At 42.2% G+C, this 25,330-nt stretch overlaps 1 protein-coding gene across 2 annotated transcripts in view; it reads left to right on the top strand.

Moving 5' to 3' along the window:
- UBASH3B (ubiquitin associated and SH3 domain containing B) overlaps window positions 1-25,330 on the top strand; it is a 145,668-nt gene that overhangs the window by 109,629 nt on the left and 10,709 nt on the right. Inside the window, exons 2-11 of one of the 2 annotated variants that reach the window (XM_081037173.1) lie at window positions 261-314; window positions 1,338-1,524; window positions 2,940-3,138; window positions 6,337-6,506; window positions 10,906-11,114; window positions 15,264-15,396; window positions 17,075-17,195; window positions 17,817-17,939; window positions 19,241-19,333; window positions 20,577-20,721. In XM_081037173.1, the coding sequence (XP_080893299.1) occupies window positions 261-314; window positions 1,338-1,524; window positions 2,940-3,138; window positions 6,337-6,506; window positions 10,906-11,114; window positions 15,264-15,396; window positions 17,075-17,195; window positions 17,817-17,939; window positions 19,241-19,333; window positions 20,577-20,721 (1,434 nt within the window). Of the gene's footprint in view, window positions 1-260; window positions 319-1,337; window positions 1,525-2,939; window positions 3,139-6,336; window positions 6,507-10,905; window positions 11,115-15,263; window positions 15,397-17,074; window positions 17,196-17,816; window positions 17,940-19,240; window positions 19,334-20,576; window positions 20,722-25,330 lie in introns of both variants that reach the window. The other variant, XM_081037174.1, reaches the window with a different exon arrangement.

Below are 25,330 nucleotides of genomic sequence, written 5' to 3'. Positions count from 1 at the left end.
CTCTAGTGTGGAACCTGCTGAAAATAGACTGCATGGGCTATCGGGCTACATGTAGATCCAGTGTTAGTCCCATGGAAACGCATTACAGGTCCTATGTCTATATGGCTTGCTGTGACCCTTGGGGGAAAATCCAGCTACAGGCATCTCCCCCTCACCATTGAGGAGGGTTTGAGGTCACTTCACCTCAACTCTTGCAACTGCAATGAGAAACGCTGAGGCTAAAAATACTAACAATAGAAATTTGATTTTTTTTCTTCCAGACAAAAAGCCTTGGCGTCCACAGGAGGAAGAAGTGTTCAGGCAGCGTGTGACTGGTTGGTATAAGATAAATACATTGAGAAAATAGCATGTAATTAACTATAAATGTCTGTGGATGAGCAGAGATGTGCAGCCTTTCTCTAAAGGACCCTTCCAGGCGGGGAGATAAGCCAAAAGACCATGTGACAAGCTCCTCTGCCCTGGCCCCAGGGTGTGCTTCTCCCTAAAACTGGTTAAAGAAATTCAAAGTATTTCCAAGATAGAGTCCCTATCCCAATATCTGCCCTCCCTCCAGTTACTTTAAGTGTGTGGAAGCTGGGCAAATGAACTGAGGAAAAACCCTCCTTACCTCTCAGGATAGTATTGCCCAGGGCAGACCCCAGGAGGCCACACTCCTGGAGCTTCCCTTGTCTGTTGGAGGCACATGGGTTGAAGCAGAATGAACTGAAGGAACTGGCCAGGTGGGAAGTGCCCTGCTGCATTAGGAAAGGATTTGGCGTTTGTCTGAGAATGTTTCCTAGCGAGTGCCTTTAGGGCTTTTGTAAGGAGTTGTGGGCTGCAGAAGCAACAGGACACGCAGAAAAGAAGTTGGTGTGTCTGAGACTTGGTTATGAAGGGTCAGCTTTGAGGGGCAGATTTTTATTTTTATTAATTTGTCCCCCCTTTCTTCCACCTCCCCTGCCCCGCTCCGGTTCCAGCCGTTGTTTCTCAGTCTAGTTGTGTAGGACACAGCTCCCTGGCCCACGCTGGTGGTATGAGCCTTGCACCCCTCCCGCCCGCCTTCGGTCAGCGGTTCACAGCGGTTCACAGCAGCTCATGGCAGCTCTTGCCGGCTGCCGGCTGCTCACGAGTGCTGCTGGCCACTCACACTGGCCGCTGGCTACTCATGGCAGCACACGGTAGCCCACAGCAGCTCACGCTGGCTGCGGGCCATGAGAGGTAGATTTTTAAAGCACAAAAATGAAAAGCCTTCCCCTTACAATGCCTGTCTGTTGGGCATATGGAAGGATCTCTTTGAGTTCTTCCTTTTCTTCCACTATTCTCAAACAAGGCCTTCCTGGCTCTCCTCTGCTTTGCAGGTTGTTCTCCCACGTGGGCGACCCCTTCCTGGACGACCCTCTACCCCGGGAGTATGTGCTCTACCTCCGCCCCAGCGGCCCCTTAGCACAGAAGCTCTCCGACTTTTGGCAGCAGTCGAAGCAGATCTGCGGGAAGAACAAGGCACACAACATCTTCCCCCACATCACCCTCTGCCAGTTCTTTATGGTGAGCTACGAACCCCCATCCACTGCCCCAGGGAGCCTTATGCCCCATATCCCAGCCAGACCCCTGACACCTGGAGTCAAAGTCGGAAGCCTCTCGGGAATCTGGCAGAAATAGTCGTGGGCTCCTAGACTTGGATGTGCCTTCAAGGAATCAGTGAGGCTCATGGCTACTCACCCTAGCTCCTCTTTCTAGTATCTGCTGAGGCCCAGGGGCACCCCACGTTGGTATGCCATCATGATGACCGTGTACTCCTCAGGACTCTAAGGATAAGCCTGACCCACTGAGTGACACACTGGTCTGGCAGCTGCAGCAGGAATGGCTTCATTTACCCCGCCTCTCCCTTGTCTGTCATCTGCCTTTCCACTCTTAGTCTATAGACAGGGAAAGCAATTTCAGACACGCGGACATCGTCCACAGGTTTTATCTCTTTACATCTTTCTAGAGATGGCAAAGATAACTTTCACCTGCTGTAGTTACCTATTCCATAATCTCAGCTATCACAAAGCTTATTTAATGACTGAATTAAATCCCCCTCACTATAATAAATACATTAATCAACTGTAACTATCTGTGTAGATGGATAATTTATTTATCCAGGTATAGTCAAGACAAGGCAGACTCAGTGTATTTTATTATTGTTTGACACTAAGTGGTTCTACTCTCCTCTTTGTGCTATGCTACCTCCAGAGCAAAGCCCTGGGTCCTCATGGAGTGAACCGACTTTAAGACAATATTTTCAATATTTTGTTTTAATATTTTGGGTTTTTTTCCAGATACATAATATCTCTCTCTCTGTACAAATATGTTCCTAACACCTTCTCTCTTACCATTCACTCTGAAAATTAAAATAATTATCATTTCCTCTTAGTCATCCCAGGATCTTTCTCAAAAGCTTTCAGAGTTTTAGAGATACTCATTCTTTCTTCCAGTGCTCTGAAGAGGGTAGGAAGATGATGTCACAGCTCTCTGAGCTTCATTCTCCCCAAATATCATGGGGATGAAAGTAGAGTCAACTTTTGATCATTTAAGAGGAATAGAAAAGGCACACATGATGCAAACAGTAGAAAACACACAAGAATTCATCCTGGGATACTCTATTCTCTCCTGGTACATTCATCCATTCATTCTTTCTGTTGGACCTGACCTTCTGTATTCTGGTGGGGTTCAGAGGAGCTCATCAAAGCAGGGAGGGACAGAAGATGTCACCCATTGCCCCAGTTTAATATACCAGTTGGCTAATCCATTTCCAGATCATTGGGAGCCTTCAATTCTTCTTCCTCCTCACAGACAGAAGTGATGGTTCAGTAATTGCATCATCAGCTTCCAGTTCTGGGCAGAGGATGCCAAATGTTAAGTAGCAGCAGACATCTATCTCCCCTTGTCTCTGAATTAAGCCTCTTGCTTTTCCCTTCCAGTGTGAGGACAGCAAAGTGGACGCCCTGGGGGAAGCCCTGCAGACCACTGTCAGTCGCTGGAAATGTAAGTTCTCAGCACCCCTACCCCTGGAGCTCTATACCTCCTCCAACTTCATCGGTCTCTTCGTGAAGGAAGACAGTGCAGAGGTCCTCAAGAAGTTTGCAGCTGACTTTGCTGCGGAGGCAGCATCTAAAACTGGTGAGTCAAGCAGCTGCCAGGCAGGCAGCCCTGGGTCCTGTTATCAAAAAGTTGGGAAGACAGGGGATAGAAAATTATTGTGGAGGAGTGGGATGGAGTCAGGAGGTGGAGGGTCATACAGGAATGGACAGGACATGACAAAGAATATAGCCATTTCCTGCAGCATACCACACGTCTTTTCTCCCTTTCAAAAATATTGAATTACTGTTCTGCTAACTTTCCTAACAAAATGTCTAGTGCCTACTCCCTAACACATTTAAAGGTACACAAGTGACTGTTCCTCATTGGACTATAAGTGTATTCCTTTGTAGCACCACCATCTTCTCTCACTTCGGAATTAAGGAATGTTCTTCCTTCCTTCCTCCCAAACTCCCTTCGGTGTAGCATTTTATCTGGGTCTCATGGTTCACTCCATGAGGACACAGGGCTTTGCTCTGGGGGTCCATAGCACAGAGATGAGATTAGAACCACTTAGTATCAAACAATAATAAAATCCACTGAGTCAACACCCTTCAACTTACTGAAACGCATCAGACAGTCCCCTAAACCTCAAAAGTCATCCAAAATGTTACCCCTTCAAGATGTTTCTTGTTCTTTTTATGGCAGCTCTTAGTTCAAGCAACTGAGGTTTCCCATCAAAGGAATCAGCTTAAAGGGTTGCTCAGGATGTGTGTTGACTTAGAGGTGAGAGGTGTGAAGAGAGGAAAACAGAGAGAAGTCGGTAAAGCTTCCCTGTCTCACTGTAGCCGCACACAAGCTCACATAGCTCAGCGAGAGCCTTACGTGTAGTGGGGCAGACAAACAGTGGGGTGAAGGGCATCTCTATTGTCTCCCTTAAGATCGAAATCACAACCAGCAAGTGTTTATTGGGTACCTGCTATGAGGAATGCAACAGAGAGTAAGAAGTACTTTCTCCTGGCTAGAGGCACAGTTGTGAAACCCAATTCAGGCACCGTGTGCCAATAGAACTCTGAAATGAGATAGGCTATCGTGGGATGGGGTGATTTCACCTTCACAGAAGAAAGGAAACTCACACTGGGACCATGTTGATCCTTCAGATGGAGGAAGGGCCCTGCAGGGGGTGGGCTGCATGAGCACAGGCCAGCTGGAGCAGAGTGTGTGCAGAGGAGAACATGGAGGCTAGCCTGACTAGAGTAGAGGGCATGAGCTGCACAACTCAATCCAAGTGATGGAGGAGACCAGAGCTTGCCGATCCCGCCTTGTGTGGAGGACCAGAGATGGGGGAAAGACCTGAGTAAAGCCATATGTTTTGCCCCTTGTTCTCCTGACTTGTACCTCACCTGCCTTTGTTCCTTGCTGCTCTTTTCATCCCCAACTTGGGACCTTTTGCCGTGCATTCTTCTTTACCAGAAAAACCCCAAATAAGGCTCAGAATTCTAGGATAAGAAACGGTGAGTGCCCAGCCTCACTAAACAGGGTCACAGTGAGGTCTCTACTCTCAGAGGAACTCCAGGCTGTTGAGACATCTCCTCTTCTTCGGGAGTAGGGCCTCCTTAGACCCTCTCCCCGCGTACCCCTTATTCCCTGGGACTAGTGTCTGCCTTCTGACTTCTGTGGAGCCTGTCATTTCACAAGAGCTTAATATTTCAGAGAAACGGCATAATAGAGAGAGAAATTATTTCCTGTTCCCATCCCTCTACCTCAGGGAAATGGCTCTTTTTCATTCCACAGCAGCTATTGTCAAAACCACTAAAACTCCCCAAAAACCAAAACTTTTGTAGTCACAAAACCCAAACACTTCACAAATGAGTAAAGTGGGCCTCAGCCAGGACTGCAGCTGATTCTTAAGGTGCATATTGAGTGAGAGGCTGTTGAGCCCTTGCTTGCTTTCCTTGTAGGAAGGGGGAGAGCGAGTTCCTGTCCAAGAATCTGCTGCCACTCTCTAAGAACGAGTCTGGTTAGTTTCTCTGCCCTCGTGAGGCCCCCTGGTGATGATTTGGAGAACTGGGTAGCTCTGCCCTGTGTAAATGGCCCGGCTCCTTGCAATCTAAAAGCAGGCTATCATGACTTTGCTCTAAAACTTGTGCCTTCGTACTTTAGAGTTTTGGGGCATACCCAGGTTCCTCCAGCAAGTAGATTTAGTGTCATCCTCCATCCTAGGTCCTTTAAGGAGATTCATTCATGTGTATTCATTTAACAAATACAGAAAACCTGTCATGTGCCAGGCACTGAGGATACAGCATGAACAAGACACAAAGCTCTCGCTTCGTGGGGCTTACACCAAGAAATGCAATGCAGTATAACAGAAAAGTATTCAAAACCAAAAGATCCAACTTCTACTTCTGTCTCTGTATGATTTAAGCAAGGCCCTTAATTTCTCAAATTCCCTCTAGTTGCATCTTTTTCAGTGTCTAGCTTATATAGTAGACAAATGGCCCCCATTTAAAGATATATGAAAGAGAAATAAAAGCCATTCCCTTGAGAAGATAGGTTAGTTGGTTTTGTTTTTTTTTTTAGGGTGTCTCAGAATAACAGTCTGTATATTTCAATTCAGTGGTTCTCAACCAGGGCCATTTTTGCCCCCCCCCCCGCCCCCAGGGGACATTTGGCAATGTCTGGAATCATTTTTAGTTGTCACACTTGGGGGATGCTACTGGCATCTAGTGGGTAGGGGCCAGGGATTCAGGTAAAGACCCTACAATGCACAGGACAGCCCCCACAACAACAAAGTATTTGACCCAAATGCTGTTGAGAAACCCTGTTTTAAACTTTGAAAATTCTTTTCTTCCCCTTTATTTCTCCATCAGAGCCATCCAGATGCTGAGAATTGATTTTAAAGCAAAGGCAATCTAGCTTTGGGAGTCACATGATGACAAAATTTGCTCTTTATTTCTACATAAATTAGTTTATCCCTTTAGTGCTCAGTTTCCTTATGTGAACGGTGGGGCTGGTGATAATTGGAGTTGTGAGGAGGAGCCAACCAAAATGATAGCCTCTCAGCTAATCCATAGCTCCTACAGATATGTGGCTCTTTATCTCTTGAATTGTAGGTTGATTCAGGATTTATTACCCATGCCTTCACCTTTATTCTGCTGCTGTGAAGGAAAGAAACAGCTTTTGTCTGACCGTGGGACTCCCTCCTTTGTTATTTGGAAAGCAGAATTCTATGTTCTTCTTTAAGTCTCCACCATTGCTGTGATTACCAATTCTAATAACTGTTTTCCTTCCTTTTTTCAGAAGTACATGTGGAACCTCATAAGAAGCAGCTGCATGTGACCCTGGCTTACCACTTCCAAGCTAGCCACCTGCCCACCCTAGAGAAACTAGCTCAGAGTATTGATGTCAAACTAGGGTGTGACTGGGTGGCTACCATATTCTCTCGGGATATCCGATTTGCTAACCATGAGGTAATGTCTCACTGTGGCTCCTGACGTACTAGCGGTACAGGGGTGCCATCAGAACCAGAAGCACTTGCTGCTCACTGCCGCAGGGAGATGGGAACCAAAGGAAGGCAATGAAGCAAGCACTTGACCAGGAGGCAATTGGCCCAGAATTTTGTCCAGGTGCTGCCCAACTCACTGGGAAGCTTTGAGCTTGCCACCCTCCTCAATGGTTGCCAAGTAGTTCATCTGTGTAATAGCCCCATTGTTCTGTCTAACCTGCCAAACTGTATTAGAATGATATAGAAATGAAATGGGAGAATAGGTAGAAAAGTATGTTGGAAAATTTTTAAATATTGTATCAATTCATGGCATTAATATATAAAATACATCATCCTGATCTTAGGTGAGGAGAAAAACACATAAATACAAAAAACAAAGCTCTGAACACACAATCTACAGATATTTGCTCTCTATGACATGCAAGGTACCATGGAACATACTCGATTTTTAAAATGTCATTCTGTCTTCAAAGAGCTTTGAGTCCAGCAGGGGAGAGAGAATGGACACATGTGAAATGAAAGCAGACCAAACATTGTGAGAATTTGTGTACATCACATGGGAGGCGTGAGTGGGAAATCTGAATCTCAGAGCAGTTAGAAAGATTGGCGTGATCATAGCATCCTTGTTTTGAGGAAATCCATATCATACTCCATGAGAAGCACATGCCATCTCTGAAGAATAATATTGTCCTTTTTTCCTGAAAGAGACACAAAGAGATTAAGTGGCTGGTCCAAAGCGAAATAACAATTCAGGACCAGAGCTAAAGCCAGAAGCCATGGATTCTGACCAAGAAAGATGAGAAGAAATCCATCCATCCAAAAAAAAAGACCACATAGTTTGAAAAATTTGAATTCCAATTTAACTACAATTATTAAACAATACTTATATTTGTTTCTCAGTTTTTCAACAGCAAAATAATTGACATTTTTTAGTTTACATAGCCTTTTAACATCTCTTTTTGATACATTTTAAAATATGAAAAATAGTTAGAACTTCAGGGTGTAGACCAGGAAATCTCACTGATTTGGAAGTGTGGGGAACAACCAACCCATGAACTCAAGGTCCAGGCCTGGCCGTGTGGCCTGTGAGTGTCAGGGACATGCAGCTTTGTCTCAGTCTGCTGACGGGAATGTCATGTCCTCCTTCTGAGTCATTTGATGCAAATGTCTGTGAAGACACAACAAGGAGACTGGGGTTGATCTTACCTAAGAATTCTGATATCTAGAATTGCTTAGGATTAGCCCTGAATATAACAAAAAAGGTGTGGTTGATTGGACTCCTTCCCAGGGCAAAGGAAAAAAAGTCAAGAGTTGAGTGCAGACAGACTCTGAGAAGTCACCTTTCTAAGAGAAGGAAGGTGGCAGTGGAATTTTACAAGGAATATCTTCTAATCAACATTGCCCTCCAGTTAACTCACAGGGTAATTGCTTTCCTGCCTGACCCACATTGTGCTCGATTGGCACTGAGGGAAAGAGCAGCAAGCACCTACATGAGTTTCTAAAAATAATTTGGCCTCTTTTATCTCTTATTTGTAAAAGCTCATTTATTACTGTTCCTTCTGATAAAGCTCTCCCTCTGAGGTCATTTGGCTTTACCTGAACCCCGCTGCATATGTAAACCTTTTCTTGCCTTCCTTCTTCTGTCCACAGGAGGCAAATTTGATTGATCATTCCAGTGAGGTAACAGATGTCCAGGGAAGAAAAGGGTTTAGGCAAGGACACTCAGCGAGTGACACATAGAAAGCTCCTAGGTCTTCTTCCTCTACTGTTTAGATTCTCCCTTGATTAGGACTTGGAAATGCCAGTTTGTACTTCATGTGGTCTCTTTCATGTTAGTGATTATATCGGGCCAAGCCAGTTTTACATGCCAGGCAATAAAAATCTAGAGGAAGGATAGAGTTATATAAAAAGCATAAGTTCTGGAGTCTAGCACACATGGCTTCAAATCCTGGCACCATCACGTTAGCAATTGTTGATTCTCTTTTATAACTTCTGTGACTCTCCATTCCTTAGTTTTCTTGTGTGTAAAATGGTGATAATACTTTGCTGGACCGTTGTGTGAACTAAATAAAAGGACATATGAAAAGGGCCTAGCAAAATCCCCAGCACAGAGTGGGTACAACAACAGCAACAAAAATGGTGCAGCTATTATTGTTACTAAAAGGACTTCAAAGGTTATAAAGTTCAGTTCCTGTAATTACACAGGGCTATGACTGTCATTCCCAAGATGCCAGTCAGCAAACTTTGAGTTTCGTCTCTGTGTAGGAAGGGACGAAAAGTATACTTGAAATAGACTCCAGAATTCTTACAGTTAGATGCTAAACATTAAACAAAAGGGAAGTATAATGTTGTACAAACCGAGGCATGTGCCCTGATATCTGTCAAACTCAGGCTGACTTTTGCACGTGCTTCTGGTGAACGGGAAAGGAGTATGGAGACATGGGCACCAGTTACAATTTTAGATTTGCTTCAATACCTTAGTTCTTTTTTTGTTTATTCAATAAGTCAAACCTTCTTATTGTCCAGCTATTCTCTGCCTAGGACACACTGTCTCCTACGCTCCTTTGCTGTGCCTAGATTTCCCTGGAGATACCTAGAGATAGAATATCCACCACCACCACCCCGCCTGCCCCAAGTGATAGGAGGAATGAGTTCTTCTCTGAAGTCATTTTAAGTTTCTCGGAGGAAAGACACTGCTGGGCCAAAGGCATTATTAACCAAGACTATGGTATGCTTGAATATCTAAGGAACATGAGTTTTGACTTGTTCTCCATGACTCACGGCCTCTCTCCACCCTGTTTCAGGAAAGGGAATGTTCTTCAGTGGATCATCACATACCTAGCTTAGAGATATCTTGTGAATATTTTTTTTCTTTAAGCTATTTTAGTAACCCAGCAGGGACCCTTCCTGTTTTGTTTGGAAAAGTAGTTTGTGTATGTATGTGGCAGAGGAAAGGGAATGGAGTGGAGAGGTGATCAGGGGCGACAATCTAGAGCTGAAAGATGCTGGATTAGGGAAAGAAACAGGTGCCCTAAACAAAAGGAAGATCAGAAATCTAGTGGTACGAGCCAGTTCTGTGCTATGTCACTTTCATTCTCTGAGAAAAAGCACATTTTTACTGGCTGCATTCATTAGACAGTTACAGAAGAAATTCTTTCTTTATAGCATGTTCTGGTATATCATGTTGACACTAGTGAGCTGATTAGCTTACAGTTCTACCCAGCACACAGATCAGGTGTCAGGGTCAGCTAGAAGGAAAGATCGCCTAGGAAATGAGGCATCGTGGGTCAGTAGAAACAGTGATGCCCCTTCTGTGTACAAGGCTCTGTCCTAAGGAGTTAGTTTTCTTAGATCGTCTCTTTTAAGTTTTATAGTCCAGGTATTATTTTACAGATGAGAAAACTGACACCAAAATTAAAAATCTCAAAGTACCTACTCCTAGTGACTTTGGGATCATAGGAAGAGCTGTTAAAGCATCTCCGTCTCAGTGTCCCTTGTGAAACAAATGGGATAGGAAATATTTTCCTTACTATGGAGGTCTCCTGTTATAAATTTTAAAAAATAGTAAAACGGATGTTTTCCAAAGTATTGTCATCTCTATGCCTATGCAGTTTATATGTACCAGAAAAGGAGGCAAAAAATGGAATAAATCAGCCAAGCAGCATGGCCTATGTTTGGCCTGGGGTGGTTTTCTGAGCCCAAAAAAGGAACACACGCAGTCTCCATCTGTTTGCAGTGAAATCTGGTTGCACAGACATACACATTGATGACTATGATAGATATTTTTCTTTCAAGGTCTTTGTTAAAAATGTAGGTTTAAAGAAAGCCCAATGAAGGCAAGGGACCATGTCTTGTTTAAGCAGCTGAGTTACATAGAAAGGGAAATACTTCATTCCCCAAACCTTCCTACAGGAGAGTCTCCATGTGGCCCATCTGTAACCCTGAGGTAGAAGACTAACTTTCCATGAGCTGGGTTACAGGTGTCTATTATGGAGCCTACCCCAGCGATGAAGCAGGGGAAACGAGGTCCCACTGCATTTGTATAGCAGTTTATAGGAGTACCTATGGGCTTTCAGATGAAGTTCTAAAAACCATTATCTGAATCCTGAAGGGAAGCAAAGACATGCCTGAAGGGAAGTCTGGGAGCAGCCAGTAGCGCCAGACACATACCCACAATACCCTGAACAAATAAGAAATGCTTTCTGATCTGAATCCAAATCTACTCGAAGCCTGTAGCTCCCAGGGGCGCCTATACATGTCAACATCTGGCTGTGGGCACTATTAAAATAGAACACACAGGTCTGCCCTGGGGGCACTTGGGAAAAGGGGTCAGATGTGAGCCTCCGTCATCCTCTCTTTTTCAGACGTTACAGGTGATCTACCCCTACACTCCACAGAATGACGATGAGCTGGAGCTGGTCCCCGGGGACTTCATCTTTATGTCTCCCATGGAGCAGACCAGTACCAGCGAGGGCTGGATCTATGGCACATCCTTAACCACCGGCTGTTCCGGACTGCTGCCCGAGAATTACATCACCAAGGCTGATGAATGCAGCACCTGGGTATTTCATGGGTGAGCTGATTCACAATTCTTTGCCTGCTGTTTTTTAAAGAACATTGCAGACTTTCGGGAGGTGGGGGGGGGGGGTCGCGGAATGAATTTGGTTCTTGACACACATGGCAGCAGTTGCAGTAAAGCTCTGTTGGTTCCAGACTTCCAGAGAACGGCTGACTTGGGACGTAGGGAAAATGAGTGACAGATTTCTGTTTCATTCTGCCTGACCTTCATTCGATATAACTGTCTATCTGAGTTCCAGATTGGCGATGAAGCCGAGGCTGCTTGGGGGTCCATCTCTTAGGGCTGAAGTGTGGGTCAACCCAGGGCTGAGTCTTCATGGCTTCCAGGTGTCTGTCCACTTTGTCCTGGGTTATTGCTCAGAGTGATATAACTCCCCAGAGCAGCTAGGCAGATTCCAACTATGCCAGCCAGGCCAGTAATGAAAGGGTTTGCAAGGGTCAGGAGACCGAATCGCCCTTTACTTACTAGATGACCCTGATGACGCAGAGTTGGCACATGAATACCTATATGACAGAGAGTGTGTCTAAGGACAACTGCCAGAAACTAAAATGACACATGGTTCCCCAGTCGTCTTTAGAGTGATAACTTTTCACCCTTTCCTCACTAAACCAAACTGCCCCCATGTTCAGAGTAACCTGTGTTGTATAGCCAGCTTTGTCCTGCTAGATAAAATAGGAATAAAAGGCACTTCTCTTTCTTAATCTGAGAAGTTCAAAGCCAGTCCTACCCTGGCACACTCGGGCATCTTGCCAGGGTGTGCATGCTGCTTTGTTTTTCCTTCCTCTTATCCTTGCTATGTGCCAATGTAGCTGAGAGCCAGAAACTCTGAGCACTAGCTGCATGGTGTCTAACATGGTTATTGCCACCATAAAAGAAAAGAGAGGGGCAATTTCAGCGAGTGTTTTGCCTGGAGGGAGAAAAGAAGTTCCCCTACCCTGGTTAGCAGCAAGCAGAGAAACCACTAACCAAAAGATGGGAAAGAACATCTTCTTCCTTAATCACCCGGTACCCAGCCACTCCGTCCTCTTTCTCCTAGTCCGCCCCCTACCCCAGCCCTGAACATCTAGCATTTTGTGGCATAAATTGGAAGGCTGAAGCTACCTCATGTTCCCCAAATGTTTGCTTTTTTCAGAAATGTTTCTGAACATCAAAATAAATAAGTTGGCTTTCCAAAGTTACCATTTTATTCCTATGAAAACAAGTGAAGCATAATATACATGAATAAACTGAGAACTAAAAGATTCTGTCTGATGATGCACAGCTCTTAGATCACTTTCTTAAAAGTAGGGTTACATGTAGGAGAAGAGTATGTGAGAAGCCCTGCTGAACCATTTCAGATCACTACGTCCAAGCCCATCCTTTCCCAAATTAGAGCTCGGGCTGAAACATGGGGGAACCTCAGTGACTTTAGTTAGTCCATGGTTTACAGGGAGGTCTGTATGTCATCTCCTTTTATTTTGAGAGATTACTAATGATGTTATTTTCCTGGGAACTATGTCTGAAATTAAATTATCAGCTTCCATAGCCAACCGTGCTGAGAGTGGGGAAATACTGACAATTAGGTGTTAGGACGTTGTAATTAAGAATTGGAGTATTTATTCCAATAGTCTCGAATTCAAATCCTAACTCTCCCACTTACCAGCTGTGTGACCTTGGCCAAGTTACATTACCTCTTTGAGCCTCTGTTTGCTAATCTATAAAATGAAGGTGACAATTAATTACAATTAACTCAGGGGTGTTGTGAAGACCACAATAAGGGACTTAACTTCATATGGATCGGTGCCACATATATAACAGCACTAAATCTAAAATAGTCATCAGCTTTATGAACTTTGGTGTCTTTTTTTAAACTTGTGTTTTCTAGTCCTCTTACATGCTCATCAAATCAAATGTCTCTTCTACAAAAGTGGTCCTATGGAAGAATTGCACTTTCCTACTTAACCCCAGAGGTGGAAATGACTCAGGGAGGCAGATCTTCTCTCATCTCTCACCAAAGACAGACACCAGGAGGTAGAGCCTCAGGGGGTGCTCAAGCATGCCCTGGCTGACCTGATGGGAAGCTGTGTAGGGGATTCAAGCAACAAGAAGAGACTTGAGGTCTATGACCCTCCACCACCCTTCCTGCCTTGTCCTCAGTTCTCTGAGTCCATCCTAAGGAAATACTGTCCTTCCACCTTTTCTTAGAGAGTCTTGCCTGGTTCTGAGTATCCCTAGATATTTGTCAATTGGTGAAGCCCCATTGTGTCCTCTCAATTGGATTGGGCTGGGTTTATACACAGGCCTGATGTGTCCTAGGGAGGTGCCACTTCCCTGCTACTTCTGAAGATGTTCTGGATGTTGGGTTCATCTTCCTCCCTATGCTGCTCTCAACATAAAGCATCTGACAGTTGTCTTACTGGAACTGACAGCCCCAAACCGTCAAGAGTGAGCCAGATCCTTTGATTATAGTGACAGTTAAGAAGAGAAAGGAGTTGGCATTCTCCTTGCCAACTGAGCTGAAGCAGAGACAGAAGGAATTCTATCAGTGTCTTCACAGCTATAATAAATGAAGAAATTAAGGGGCGGGCATAAGCTCAATGTCAGGACGATTCCATCCAGACATTTCAGGCCCTGAAGCTTTAAGGAATTAGACAATGAAACTGAATTTTCTTTAACTATGTGATGTTTGGGAGGGTCGCAGCCTAAAATAAAGGAGAACAGCAGGTCTATTGGACTGTGTGAATGGGACAAGATTTCCTTGGTCTACGGTCACTTAAACTTTACCATAATAGGTCTCATTTGGCTCCACATCACACTTACTGATGAAGCTTTATTACACTGTGGGCTCCTAAGTCCCACCCCAGACCTGCTGAATCATAATCTGTGAGGAGTGGGGCCTGGGCACAGGTATTTTTTAAATATCCCCTGGTGATTCTGATATGCACAAGGGCTGAAACATCACTTTTTTTTTTTCAGGGTTTGAGGCTTCTGTGACCTTTGTGTATAAGTAGGATGAGTCTATTTACAGTCAAAGAAAGGGATATCTCTGAGAGTGAAGGGATGCTAAAATTATTAAAATTGTATCATTTTTTGAAAGAATTTTTACTAACAACCAGTTAGCTCTATTATAATGGTGACTATAAAAAAGTTCTTTTCAAAATTAAAATTCTAAGAGTAATGCTGTGTTAAAAATAAACAATCCAGAACAGATGTTAAACTGCGCAGATTGCTAGGTCAACAGGTATAAACCAGGACTGGGCTGGACCAGCTGGGACTGATGTCCACCCTAGTTGTAAAGAAGCAAGAAATCTAAAATGAAACGTTCTCCATTCATACTGCCCAATGATGCAGAAGATGTTCACAGCATTTGCCTAACACCCATATTTAAATTGCAGTATTTATTAGATAAATCTTTTTGGAGGTCTTAATTAACCAGAATAATTTAAACATGGCAAGATTTGCTGCGTCCCTTTCAGCAAGACCTCTTTTGGGCTTCTATATTTATAGTGTTACCTCCAGAAATGAGAGTTCTTGGCTCACAACTCTGCACATCTGGTGAGAATGGTCTCCTCTGAAATCATTCTTTGTTTAATTATCTTGTTGGAGGTGAGATGGAGAGAGGGTTTTGGAGACTGAAGAAGCTAGAAGAGCGGATAATGGCTATAAGATTTCCTTGATTATTAGGAGCCACAGGCAAAGTGGTGGAGACAGTAAAAATACTCCCTCTAATTTGTCAGTTCAGATGCAAATCACCATGGAAAAGATTAAAGGCAGTAGGAATTATTTATTTCTTTCGAGCCAGAAAAACAGCTGGAAACAATGGTACAAAATTGATACTTCGTTATTCTTTAACATGCCTGCGGTGCCAACCATGCCTGTGGCATCTTAATAAGCACAAAATAACAGGCCCCATCCTTGCTCAGAAGGATGAATTCATCTGTTCCAAGTACAGAAATCAATCCACCCCTAATTTATTAACTGCAAGACTTCAGTATAAAACCAGATGTTCCTCCCCAGGAATGGGGCACTCCCTGCTCAGCTTTCCAAACCATTGCACTGCCCAGGGAGTGTTTCCTGCCAATTCCCATACATCCATAGTCCAAGGATGAAGTGCTGATGACTCCTGGCCAAAGCAGTTAACATCTTCCTTATCTTCCTCTATAGTTCTTACTCCATCTTAAATACATCATCTTCCAATGCTCTCTCATTTGGTGATGGCATATTGGAGAGGCGGCCGTATGAGGACCAGGGCTTGGGGGAGATAACTCCCCTGACTATCATCTGCCAACCCACACAGGTAGGCTGATCGCCAGAGTTACCTCCTCAACTCATCTCAAGATTCACTGAGCACCTATTTACTAAGTATGAGGCCACTAAGATAATACAAAACATCAAGACTAGGAAGAGTCAGAGGGGTGGTAGTGACAATGACTACCAGCATCTGGGTCTAGGCTGGTGAAGAGGACAGTTCCACAGAGAGGAGAACATGTTATCTGTAAAGTAGTACTGGCTGTAAGGAAATATTGTAGGGGGATGGGTGAAAAGGTGAAGAGGAATAAGAGGTACAAATTTCCAGTTGTAAAATAAATAAGTCATGGGAATGTAATGTACAGAACAGAAAATATAGTCAATACTATCTTAATAACTTGGTATAGTGATAGATGGCTACCAGATATGGGTATATCATGGTGATCACATCGTAAGGTATATATATAAATGTCGAATCACTCTGTTGTACACCTGAAACTAATATGATATTGTATGTCAACTATACTTTGATGAAAATGTTAAAGGTAATGATAAGGCTCTTAGCACAGTACCTGGCTCATAATGTGTGTTCAGTGTATGTGCTTGATATATGCCAGAAAGGTTGCAGAATGGAGAGTGTGGGGAGGACTTTTGAACAATACAAACAAAGGCAAGGTGAAAGTTCAACCATTTTGAGGATCAAGAGACTAGATCACTATGCGTGGTGAACACACAATGGGATTTATAGATGATGTAATACAGAATTGTACACCTGAAATCTATGTAATTTCATTAACAATTGTCACCCCAATAAATTAAAAAAAAAAGAGAGAGAGAGAGAGAGACTAGATCACATTGGCTAGAGCCCAGAGCTTGAATTAGAGAACAGTAGGGAAAGACCATGCCACCACTGTCCCACATATTAATTTTGTCAGGGCAACTGAAAACAAATGTAAATGCTGGCCAACATGAAGCTGGCAGCACTAAAGAAATTAGGAATGGCTGACTCTGTCAAAAAGAAGGAATACAAAAACATCTATAATGATTCAGCCGGCAGTTATAGAAACCAAAGTCATTTGGACATACCTTTGACTAGACTTGCCTATTTCATCACCCAGAAGTAGCAATTGTCCTCCCCGAACCATTTTTGGGAACTACCAACATGCATGTAGTTGGACAATAGGGCCTAAACTGTGATTAGAATAGACCAACCAGACCTCATTGCTGGAGGAGACCATTGGACCATATGGTGTAACCACCACAGGTTAGGGATGAGGCAGACATATGTGTGATAATAAAAGTCCTCTCTCCCTGAAGTTGATCAAGCATCTCTTTATGGGAGAAAGCTGTCCCGCTACATAACTATCTCTACGTATTGGCTAGTTTTACCTCTGAGCTGTAACTCGAGCGGCCTTCATGTTTTAGTATTGGCTAAACATTAGTCCTACTAACAGCAGCAGCAGCAGCAATGATAATACCATTTTCATAACCCTTTTTACTTTGCAAAGCATCTCAGTTCATCTCATTTGAGCCTCAAAGTAACTTGTGCGATCTGTAGGATGAGTTTCACTGCCTCCATTTTACAGACAGGCCATCCTAACTACAAGGTAGTGAAGGGGCTTATCCAAGTTATACACTGGGAACTTGATCTAGAGCCCAGCTCACCTGGCTCCTATCTCTAGGAGATGTCTACTTTCTCATGTTTTCCCCACTTTCTTTCTCTTTAGCCTCTGAGGGTCAAAAGCCAGCCTGGCCCTCAAAAGAGGTGCCTCTTTGTATGTCGGCATGGTGAGAGGATGGATGTTGTGTTCGGGAAGTACTGGCTATCGCAGTGCTTTGATGCCAAAGGTGAGTAGCTGGGAGGCCGGGTCAGCATTACCACACCTATTGTGGCCTCTGGGGGGCACTATAAGCTACATTTATCTAGATGGAGTTATTTATAGTTACATGGGCTTTGAAAAGCCTGCCATTTGTTACATTTGTAAGTCCGTCCTGATTGTACTGAGTGTTAGGGAAGAGGTAAATGTTCTTGTCTCCATTCTATAAACTGGGACACCAGGGACTAAAGAAGGCAAATGTTTTGCCGATGGTCATATGACAGTCAGAAGCAGAGACAGGTATCCTGATTCGATGGCCAGAGTTTTTTCCTGGCTCATTTTGGTTCCATTTTCATTTGCGTGGCGTGTTTCAGATAGGGTAGCTTGCATATCAGAGAAGCCCCCTGCTTTAGAGTGTCTGGTTGCTACTTTCACTTAAAACCTATCTCTTACCAACTTTTGTTGGCAGCACGGAGAGGCGGATTCTAAGACGCTCTACCAAAAGAAAAGAGTCAGTATTGATATTTTCGAAAGAACTCAATTTAGTCTCTTGGGCCAAAAAGGAATGGAGAATGGAGAGGCGGTCAGGGTCAGCAGTGGAAGTCCTTCGGAAACAAGCAACTCATGCAGCCTTTGTCTGCCTTTTTCCTAGGCCGCTATACACGCACCAACCTGAACATGCCTCATAGCTTACCTCAGCGGAGCGGTGGTTTCCGGGATTATGAGAAGGACGCTCCAATCACGGTGTTTGGATGCACGCAAGCAAGACTAGTGGGTAAGGGTCTCGCAGTGATTGCTCAGCCATGCCCGGCCATGTCTGCAGAATGCTGTTTCCAGTAGGTATGCCAGGACACTTCCTAGGGAATTCTGTAACTTTCCTTGAAGTAGTAAATTTCCTCAAGGGATTTCCTATGTAACCGTTAAGTTCAGAACACTGTGCTTGGCATGGGGTCGGTTTACCAAAGTGACCCGGATGTGATTCCTGTTGAGGGGCGTGTGGTCCAGGGATAGGGCAAGGGCAGGCTTGGTGTGGCAGACAGGTCAGATTCCAGCGCAAACAAGGGTAAGGAGGAGGGAACCCTGGAGTGGCTGCATGAATAAAGGCCGATTGATCCTTTGGAGATACTCAGTTCTTTGCAAAAAACCTGTCACAGAAACAGCAGCCTCCTCCTGTTCAATCACCGAACGTGTATTGATTGATCACTTACTTTGTGCAAGGTATTGTGCTAGGTGTTGGGGATCTAAGTGTGAGTCCCCACTTTCAGGTAATTTTATATAAATATAAAAATATCTTGCAGTGTTTTATTTAAAAATAAAAGTATGTACAGAGAATTATGGGAGCACCAAAAAAGACACAGTAGAGGAGAAGAGAAGTAAGCTGAGACCTGAAGTGGAAGTCAGCTGGGCAAAGAGGAAACAGGAGGGAGGGAAGGGCATTCTTAGTGGGAAGAACAACATAAACCATAGACATGAGAAACAGCATCAAGAGTACAGAGGAAACAAGCCATCTTGTTTCTAGAGCACAGATTGTGAGCAGCGCAAAAGATGAGGCTGATGAGATGAATAAAGGCAAGTTCATGGAAAACCTTGACAATCATATTAAGGTGTTTGGACTTTATCCAGTAGAGAAAAGGAAGTGGATTCCATGAGGAAAATATTGAACTATCAGATGTTGAGATTTACCTCTAGCATCCAAGAACATGACAAGTTGAAATGTTGTTTAGCACAGGATAATGTTAAAACAAAACCTAATTTTCACAATATAAACCCTCTCACTTTTCTCACAAACTTGAAATCAATTTTATCATGTTTCTAGGTCTCTCCTAGATGGACATTTTGCCACTTGTTAGCACCAGAGAGAAGGAAAGAAAAAGACAAGAAGGGGTCTTTTATTTGGGCCTCTTTCATAGAAACTCTCGTCAAGTGATTTGTTTGAAACAAGGTGGAAACTGCTGGCTTTACATGAGCTACTACTGATAGGTTTGCAGGGTCTGCCTGACACCCTCTCCCACATTGAGGGTCGAGCTGAGGCTGAGTAAATCCATCAGATTGATTCTCCGTTGGTTTTATTTGCAGGTGAAGCCTTATTAGAGAGTAACACCATCATTGACCACGTCTATTGTTCCCCATCCCTGCGCTGTGTTCAGACTGCATTCAACATCTTGAAAGGTAAGATTTGATAAAGGTCAAAGGGGCTCCCTCTATCTTTAGGGAGCCCCACACCTAAATTATCCTAGATTCATGGAACATATGCCAATTGAAAGCTTCAAATTTTGAATTTTTAGCAATGATTCTTTTGGAAGATATCTCTACAAAAGCTCCAAAACAATATTCTGGCAGCATAAGTGTGATGAAAGGAAGTATACAAATAAATTTTTTTTCTTGAAAATGTTTTTCTTAGATGAATTGTAAGCCTGTAAAATATATAGTTGTCTGGCCATAATTTAGAGCCTACGGAGCATGCTCCTTTTTCTGCAAAGAAATAGTGACATCACTTCCTTTCACTCTGCTCTATTTGCCTCTTGTTTACAGCAGCAGAGGTGCTCCTAGGTGTCTGCCAATCTCAATCTCCCATTTCTTTAGTTAATTGGAATGACTTTAAAAGCACCATTGCTATAAAGATACTCAAATTTCATCATGAAATCCGTGGAAGCTTGAGTTAAAGGGATCACAATTCTGATTTAAATGGAAAGAAAACCAGAAAAAAAACAGCTTTGCAAACCAATGAATGAGCCAGAGATAGCTAAGCCAACAAAGAATTTACACTATATTTGAGACTTCTATTCATTAATGTTAACTAAACCAGAATGCATTTATGTATTAAAATGTATTAAATTTGCACAGAAAAACTGGGCTTAAGGCAATATGATGAGAGTTAAACAGAGAAAATTCCTACTGTGAGTGTATTTACACTGTGATGAAACACAAGACTTGTGCACTGGCACTTATAAATATTAAACATTGGATATTCTGATAGACAAAATGAATAATATACATATTCAAATGCAGTGTAAGCTATTGTAGAGTAGTGAATGTTAAGAGCATTACTGAAATTTCTTCATAAGGCAATCTTGGAACTTACTTTAGAAAAAGGAATTATGCTAGTCACAGAACTATATAATTATATGGGTAATGACTTACATTGTTTACCCTTAAACCAGTTATCACTTAAAGCCAGCATACATCCTGATGGTATGGCCAGAGTATTAAATTCACATATTTGTAACACATAAAAATTAAAAACCTGGGTCTAAATCTACATGCTTCTACCTTCTTTTCACTATACATAGCATCTGGTAGGAAAGAGAACAGAAGATTTACCAGAATTTTTGTGACAATTTGGCCTCTAATCTACTTTTCCACTGAGAACATAGTGATGTTTCCTTCATTGTCATTTTATTTTACCTCTAAGGTTTACAACAAGAAAATCACTTGAAGATCCGTGTAGAGCCTGGCTTATTTGAGTGGACAAAATGGGTTGCTGGGAACACATTACCTGCATGGATACCTCCATCAGAGTTAGCTGCAGCCAACCTGAGTGTTGATACAACCTACAGGTAACCCTCTGAAACTGCTGTTTCCTGAGGCCAGTGTGGAAGTACTTTACTACACCAGGCCAGGCTACTTAAGGAGACGAATGACCAGACATAGCCCACTGGCAGTTGTCCATATTGGTGGAAGTCAAGCTATGATTTGAAAAACCAAAACTGAAAAAAAGCCAGAATTCCCTTGTATTTAGCATAGTTTAGATTATATCTCCACACACACATATTGGATTTTCCTGACTTTATTATATCTCTTTCAATAAATAATAAAACTACTTTGCATTCCAGGAGCAGGCACCAGCAAATCATGATCCAGTTGCAGAACTTGCTGGGAGATAGGGAAATGACAATGTCTTATCTTGGGCTGTCATTTTTTAATGTTTCAAAACAGTTTTAATCTCTTTATCTACATTTATTATTGCCATAATCCCAAAATATAGGCAAGCTACATTTATATATAAGAGTGCAAGTGGCTTTGCCTAAAGTTGTACATTTAGTGGCCGCACATAATAATAACAACTAACCGTTATTGATCATTTTTAAGCGCTGTGTAACCTGCTTTACAGTTTTCTCATTCCTAGTTCTTTGCTTTTTCCCATTGGGCTAGACTGCCTGTGTTGGAATTAAAAACAAGTGTTTGTACCTTGCTAACATGTGAATAATCCACATGTAAACAATTAAGAATTAACCAATAATAATATAGTTACATTAACTATCAAAAATCCACTCAGACATTTGTAAAATGTCTTTGAGGAGGGACAGATATTCACAACAATTATAGTGGGGAATTAAGTTCATATTTCTTAGGGCAGAATTTGGAACAAGTGACCAAAATAAGCAGAAATTTCTTCCTTGTGATATCCCTTGACCTTTCATTTCAAATACCTACCCAAATTACAAATGAAGCTATGTGAGTTCCTGGTTAAGGTAGAAGAAAATCCCTTTTTTCCCCATACTCATTTTCCTGCTCTGCAAATAAGACTTCAAATAACCCCATAAGTTAATGTACACTTCTTCTTGCTTAAAGGAATTTGCATTGTTCAAAAATTAACTCAATTAATCAGGTCCCCTACTATTTTGTAAATCATCTGTGAAAGTCAACAATAAAGCATGTGAAAGGCACCACCCCTAGGGTTAAATTCTCTCTGAAATTAGTTATGCAAAGTGAGTGGGCCTTTTGAAGCAAGTAGTGGGGCCCAAATGATTGAAGAAACATGGTGTAGGCCAGGACTGATAGCCAGGGTATTATAAGTCAAGCAAGCACTGCTTAGAGAGACCCATCTCCTTAGAGTAGAAAGGAAGCAGGACTGGAAGCTAGATTAAGGGAAACTAACCAGGCTGGTGACTAATATCCAAGTGCCATACACAGGCAGCAAGACCCAACCTGGAGGCTGGGTGTAGAAAGCATCCCAGCTCTTAGGTAGCTAGGCTGGAAGGAGCAAGGTGGAAAAAAACCAAAATATACACCAGTTGGATAGGGCTTTCAGAACAGGGTCTTGACTGGGGGTGGTAGAGAATTGGTGGTGCATCTAGAGTGTTAAGAGAGGCAATGGATCAAACTTTGGTGTGGGGCTCAAGACAGAAACCTGCTCTACAGCCTGGACCCAAGCAGGGTGAGGAGGAGAGAGTGCACCAGGGAGAGTACTGTTCCAGGGATGCTCCCTGAGTACTTAGAGTTCAGGGTTCCAGGTCTAGATGGTTGGAGGCCCACCTTACTTTGAGTACAGTACATAAAGTCCTGCAGGGGTGGCTAGAGCATCACATGTGCTGCTAACGGGAGAAAAAGCTTTGACTCTGTCCCATTCTCATCAGGACTGGTAGCTCAAGCATGGAAGCCATTCATAGGTTCGACTTCAAGGCAAAAACTGCCTAAGACAAGAGCTGGCCTGGAGGAACTGGATCCTAGCATCTACCTGCTCTTCACTTACACAATACATTACAGTGTGATCTTACCCTTGAAATGACTCTGAACCGTACAAAGAGGTCTTTTGTCACAGGGGAGTGGGGAGCCACCTGGGAAACCAGATGGCATAAGTGGTACTAGAACTGCATGAGAGATATGGATGGGAAAGAGTTTACTCCACAACAAGGAGGTATATCCTTAACAAGTGGTGATCCATGTCTCCCCCTAGCCCAGGGTGTTGTGAGATTCAGAAGTAGGCTTGCTGAAAGAATGTTATTTACATGAGAGCAGGTATCCTTCAAATAGAACAGCATCCTTTCTCTCTGGACAGTAAACCCAAGTGCATAGAGAGGTAATCTTGAGGAAGACACTGTCAAAAGGAGTCCAAAGTGGAGGACAAGTTTACAGGCATTGATCAGACCCAGGTTCAAATCCAGGGTCTAGGAGTTGCTAATGGTGTAAGCATAGGCAAGCCATCTGTAGCCTTTCTGAGCCTCAGTTTTCTCATTCATCAACTCAGAATTTGCAAAAGTGTTTCTACGAGGGCTATAGTTAAAGAACGCAAGAAGGTGATTTGCATAAAGCTTGACACATAGGAACCTCTCAGTAAATCTTTGTAGTAATAATAGTAGTAGCAACAGCAAAGTATTCTGATCAAGATTTTGTGTGAATTCAATTTTAGAACTCACTACCACCTCAACCTGTCATGCCGTAAATATAAAAAAATGAAACATAACATAAGAAAACAGAAAATGTGACATAGTTTTACTCAAAAACAAGATAAATATCTCATAGATCAGAAACTCTAAATAGAGAAGGGATCAAATATCTGCTTTTAAAACCTATCTTTACAACTCCCCATCTCATTTTATAAAGCCAGTGTTATCCTGCTACCAAAGCCAGATAAGGATACTACAAGAAAAGGACTAGAGACCAACATTCTTGATGAGTATAGGTATAAAAATTATCAACAAAATATTAGCAAACCAAGTTCAACACCATATGCAAAGGATCGTACATCATGATCAAGCAGGATTTATCCCTGGGATGCAAGGATGGTTCAACACATAAAAATCAATAAATGTTGTATGCCACAATAGTAAGATGAAAGATAAAAATTGTATGATCATCAATAGATGCAGAAAAAACATTTCACAAAATACACCATCCTTTCATGACAAAAAACCTCAACAAATTAGCTATACAGGAACATACCTCACCATAATAAAGGTCATATGGTGACAAGCCCACAACCAGCATCATACTCAACAGTATGACTATGAAAGGTTGAAAGCTTTTCCTCTAAGATCGGGAAAAAGACAATGATGCCCACTGGAACCACTCCTATTTAACATGGTACTGAAAGTCTCATCCAGAGAAATCAGACAAGAAAAAAAAATAAACGGCATCCAAATTGAAAAGCAAGAAGTAAAATTGTCTTTGCAAACGATAGGATTTTATATATTGAAAATCCTAAAGACTCCACCATAAAACTGTCAAAACTAATTTAAAAATTCAGTAAAGCTTCAGGATACAAAATCAACATACAGAAATCAATTGTGTTTCTATACACTAACAATGACACACCTGAAAAAGAAATAAAACGATCCCATTCACAGTAGCAGCAACAACAATATAGTACTTAGGAAGAAATTTAATCAAGGAAATGAAAGATCTGTACAATGCAAACTGCAAGACTTTGATGAAAGAAATTGAAGACACAAACAAATGGAAAGATATCCCATGCTCATGAATTGGAAGAATTAATATTGTTCAACTGTCCATACCACCCAAAGCCATCTATAGATTAAATGCAATCCCTATCAAAATTCTAATGACACTTTTCACAAAATAGAAAAAGCAATCCTAAAATTTATATGGAACCACAAAAGGAGGCATCACACTTCCTGATTTCAAACTATACAACAAAACTATAGATTCAAAACAGTATAGTACTGGCATATAAATAGACACATAGACCAATGGAACAGAATCAAGAGCCCAGAAATAAAGCCTCGACTATATGGTCAATTAATATTTGACAAGGGAGCCAAGAATACTCAATGGAGAACAGATAGTTTCTTCATTAAATGGTTGGGTAAACTGGGTAACCACATTCAGAAGAATAAAATTGGATCCCTATCTTACATCATTCACAAAAATTAACTCAAAATGGATTAAAGACTTAAACATAAGAACTGAAACCACAAAAATTCTGGAAGGAAAAGTAGGGGTAAAACTACTTGAAATTAGTCTTGGCAATGATTTTTTTGGATATGACACCAAAAGCACAAGTAACAAAAGCCAAAATTAAAAAGTGGGACCGCATCAAGCTAAAAACTTCTGCAAAGCAAAAGAAACAATCAACAAAATGAAAAGGCAACCTACAGAATAGAAGAAAATATTTGTAGATCATATATATGATAAACGGTTAATATATAAAATATATGAAGAACTCACACAACTCAATATTAAAATAAAAACAATCTGATTAAAAAATGAGCAGAGAAACTGAATAGATATTTTTTCAAAGAAGACGACATACGGATGGTCAACAGGCACATGAAAAGATGCTCAACATCACTAATCAGGAAAGAGCAAACCAAAACGCCAGTGAGCTATCACCTCACACCTGTTAGAATGGTTGTCATCAAAAAGACAAGAGATATCAAGTGTTGTCCAGGATGTGGAGAAAAAGGAGCCCTTTTACATCATTAT

This window comes from Rhinolophus hipposideros (assembly GCF_964194185.1).
Source record: "Rhinolophus hipposideros genome assembly, chromosome: 24".
NCBI classification, from domain to species: domain Eukaryota; kingdom Metazoa; phylum Chordata; class Mammalia; order Chiroptera; family Rhinolophidae; genus Rhinolophus; species Rhinolophus hipposideros.
This window is presented reverse-complemented; position numbering and strand designations above follow the sequence as displayed.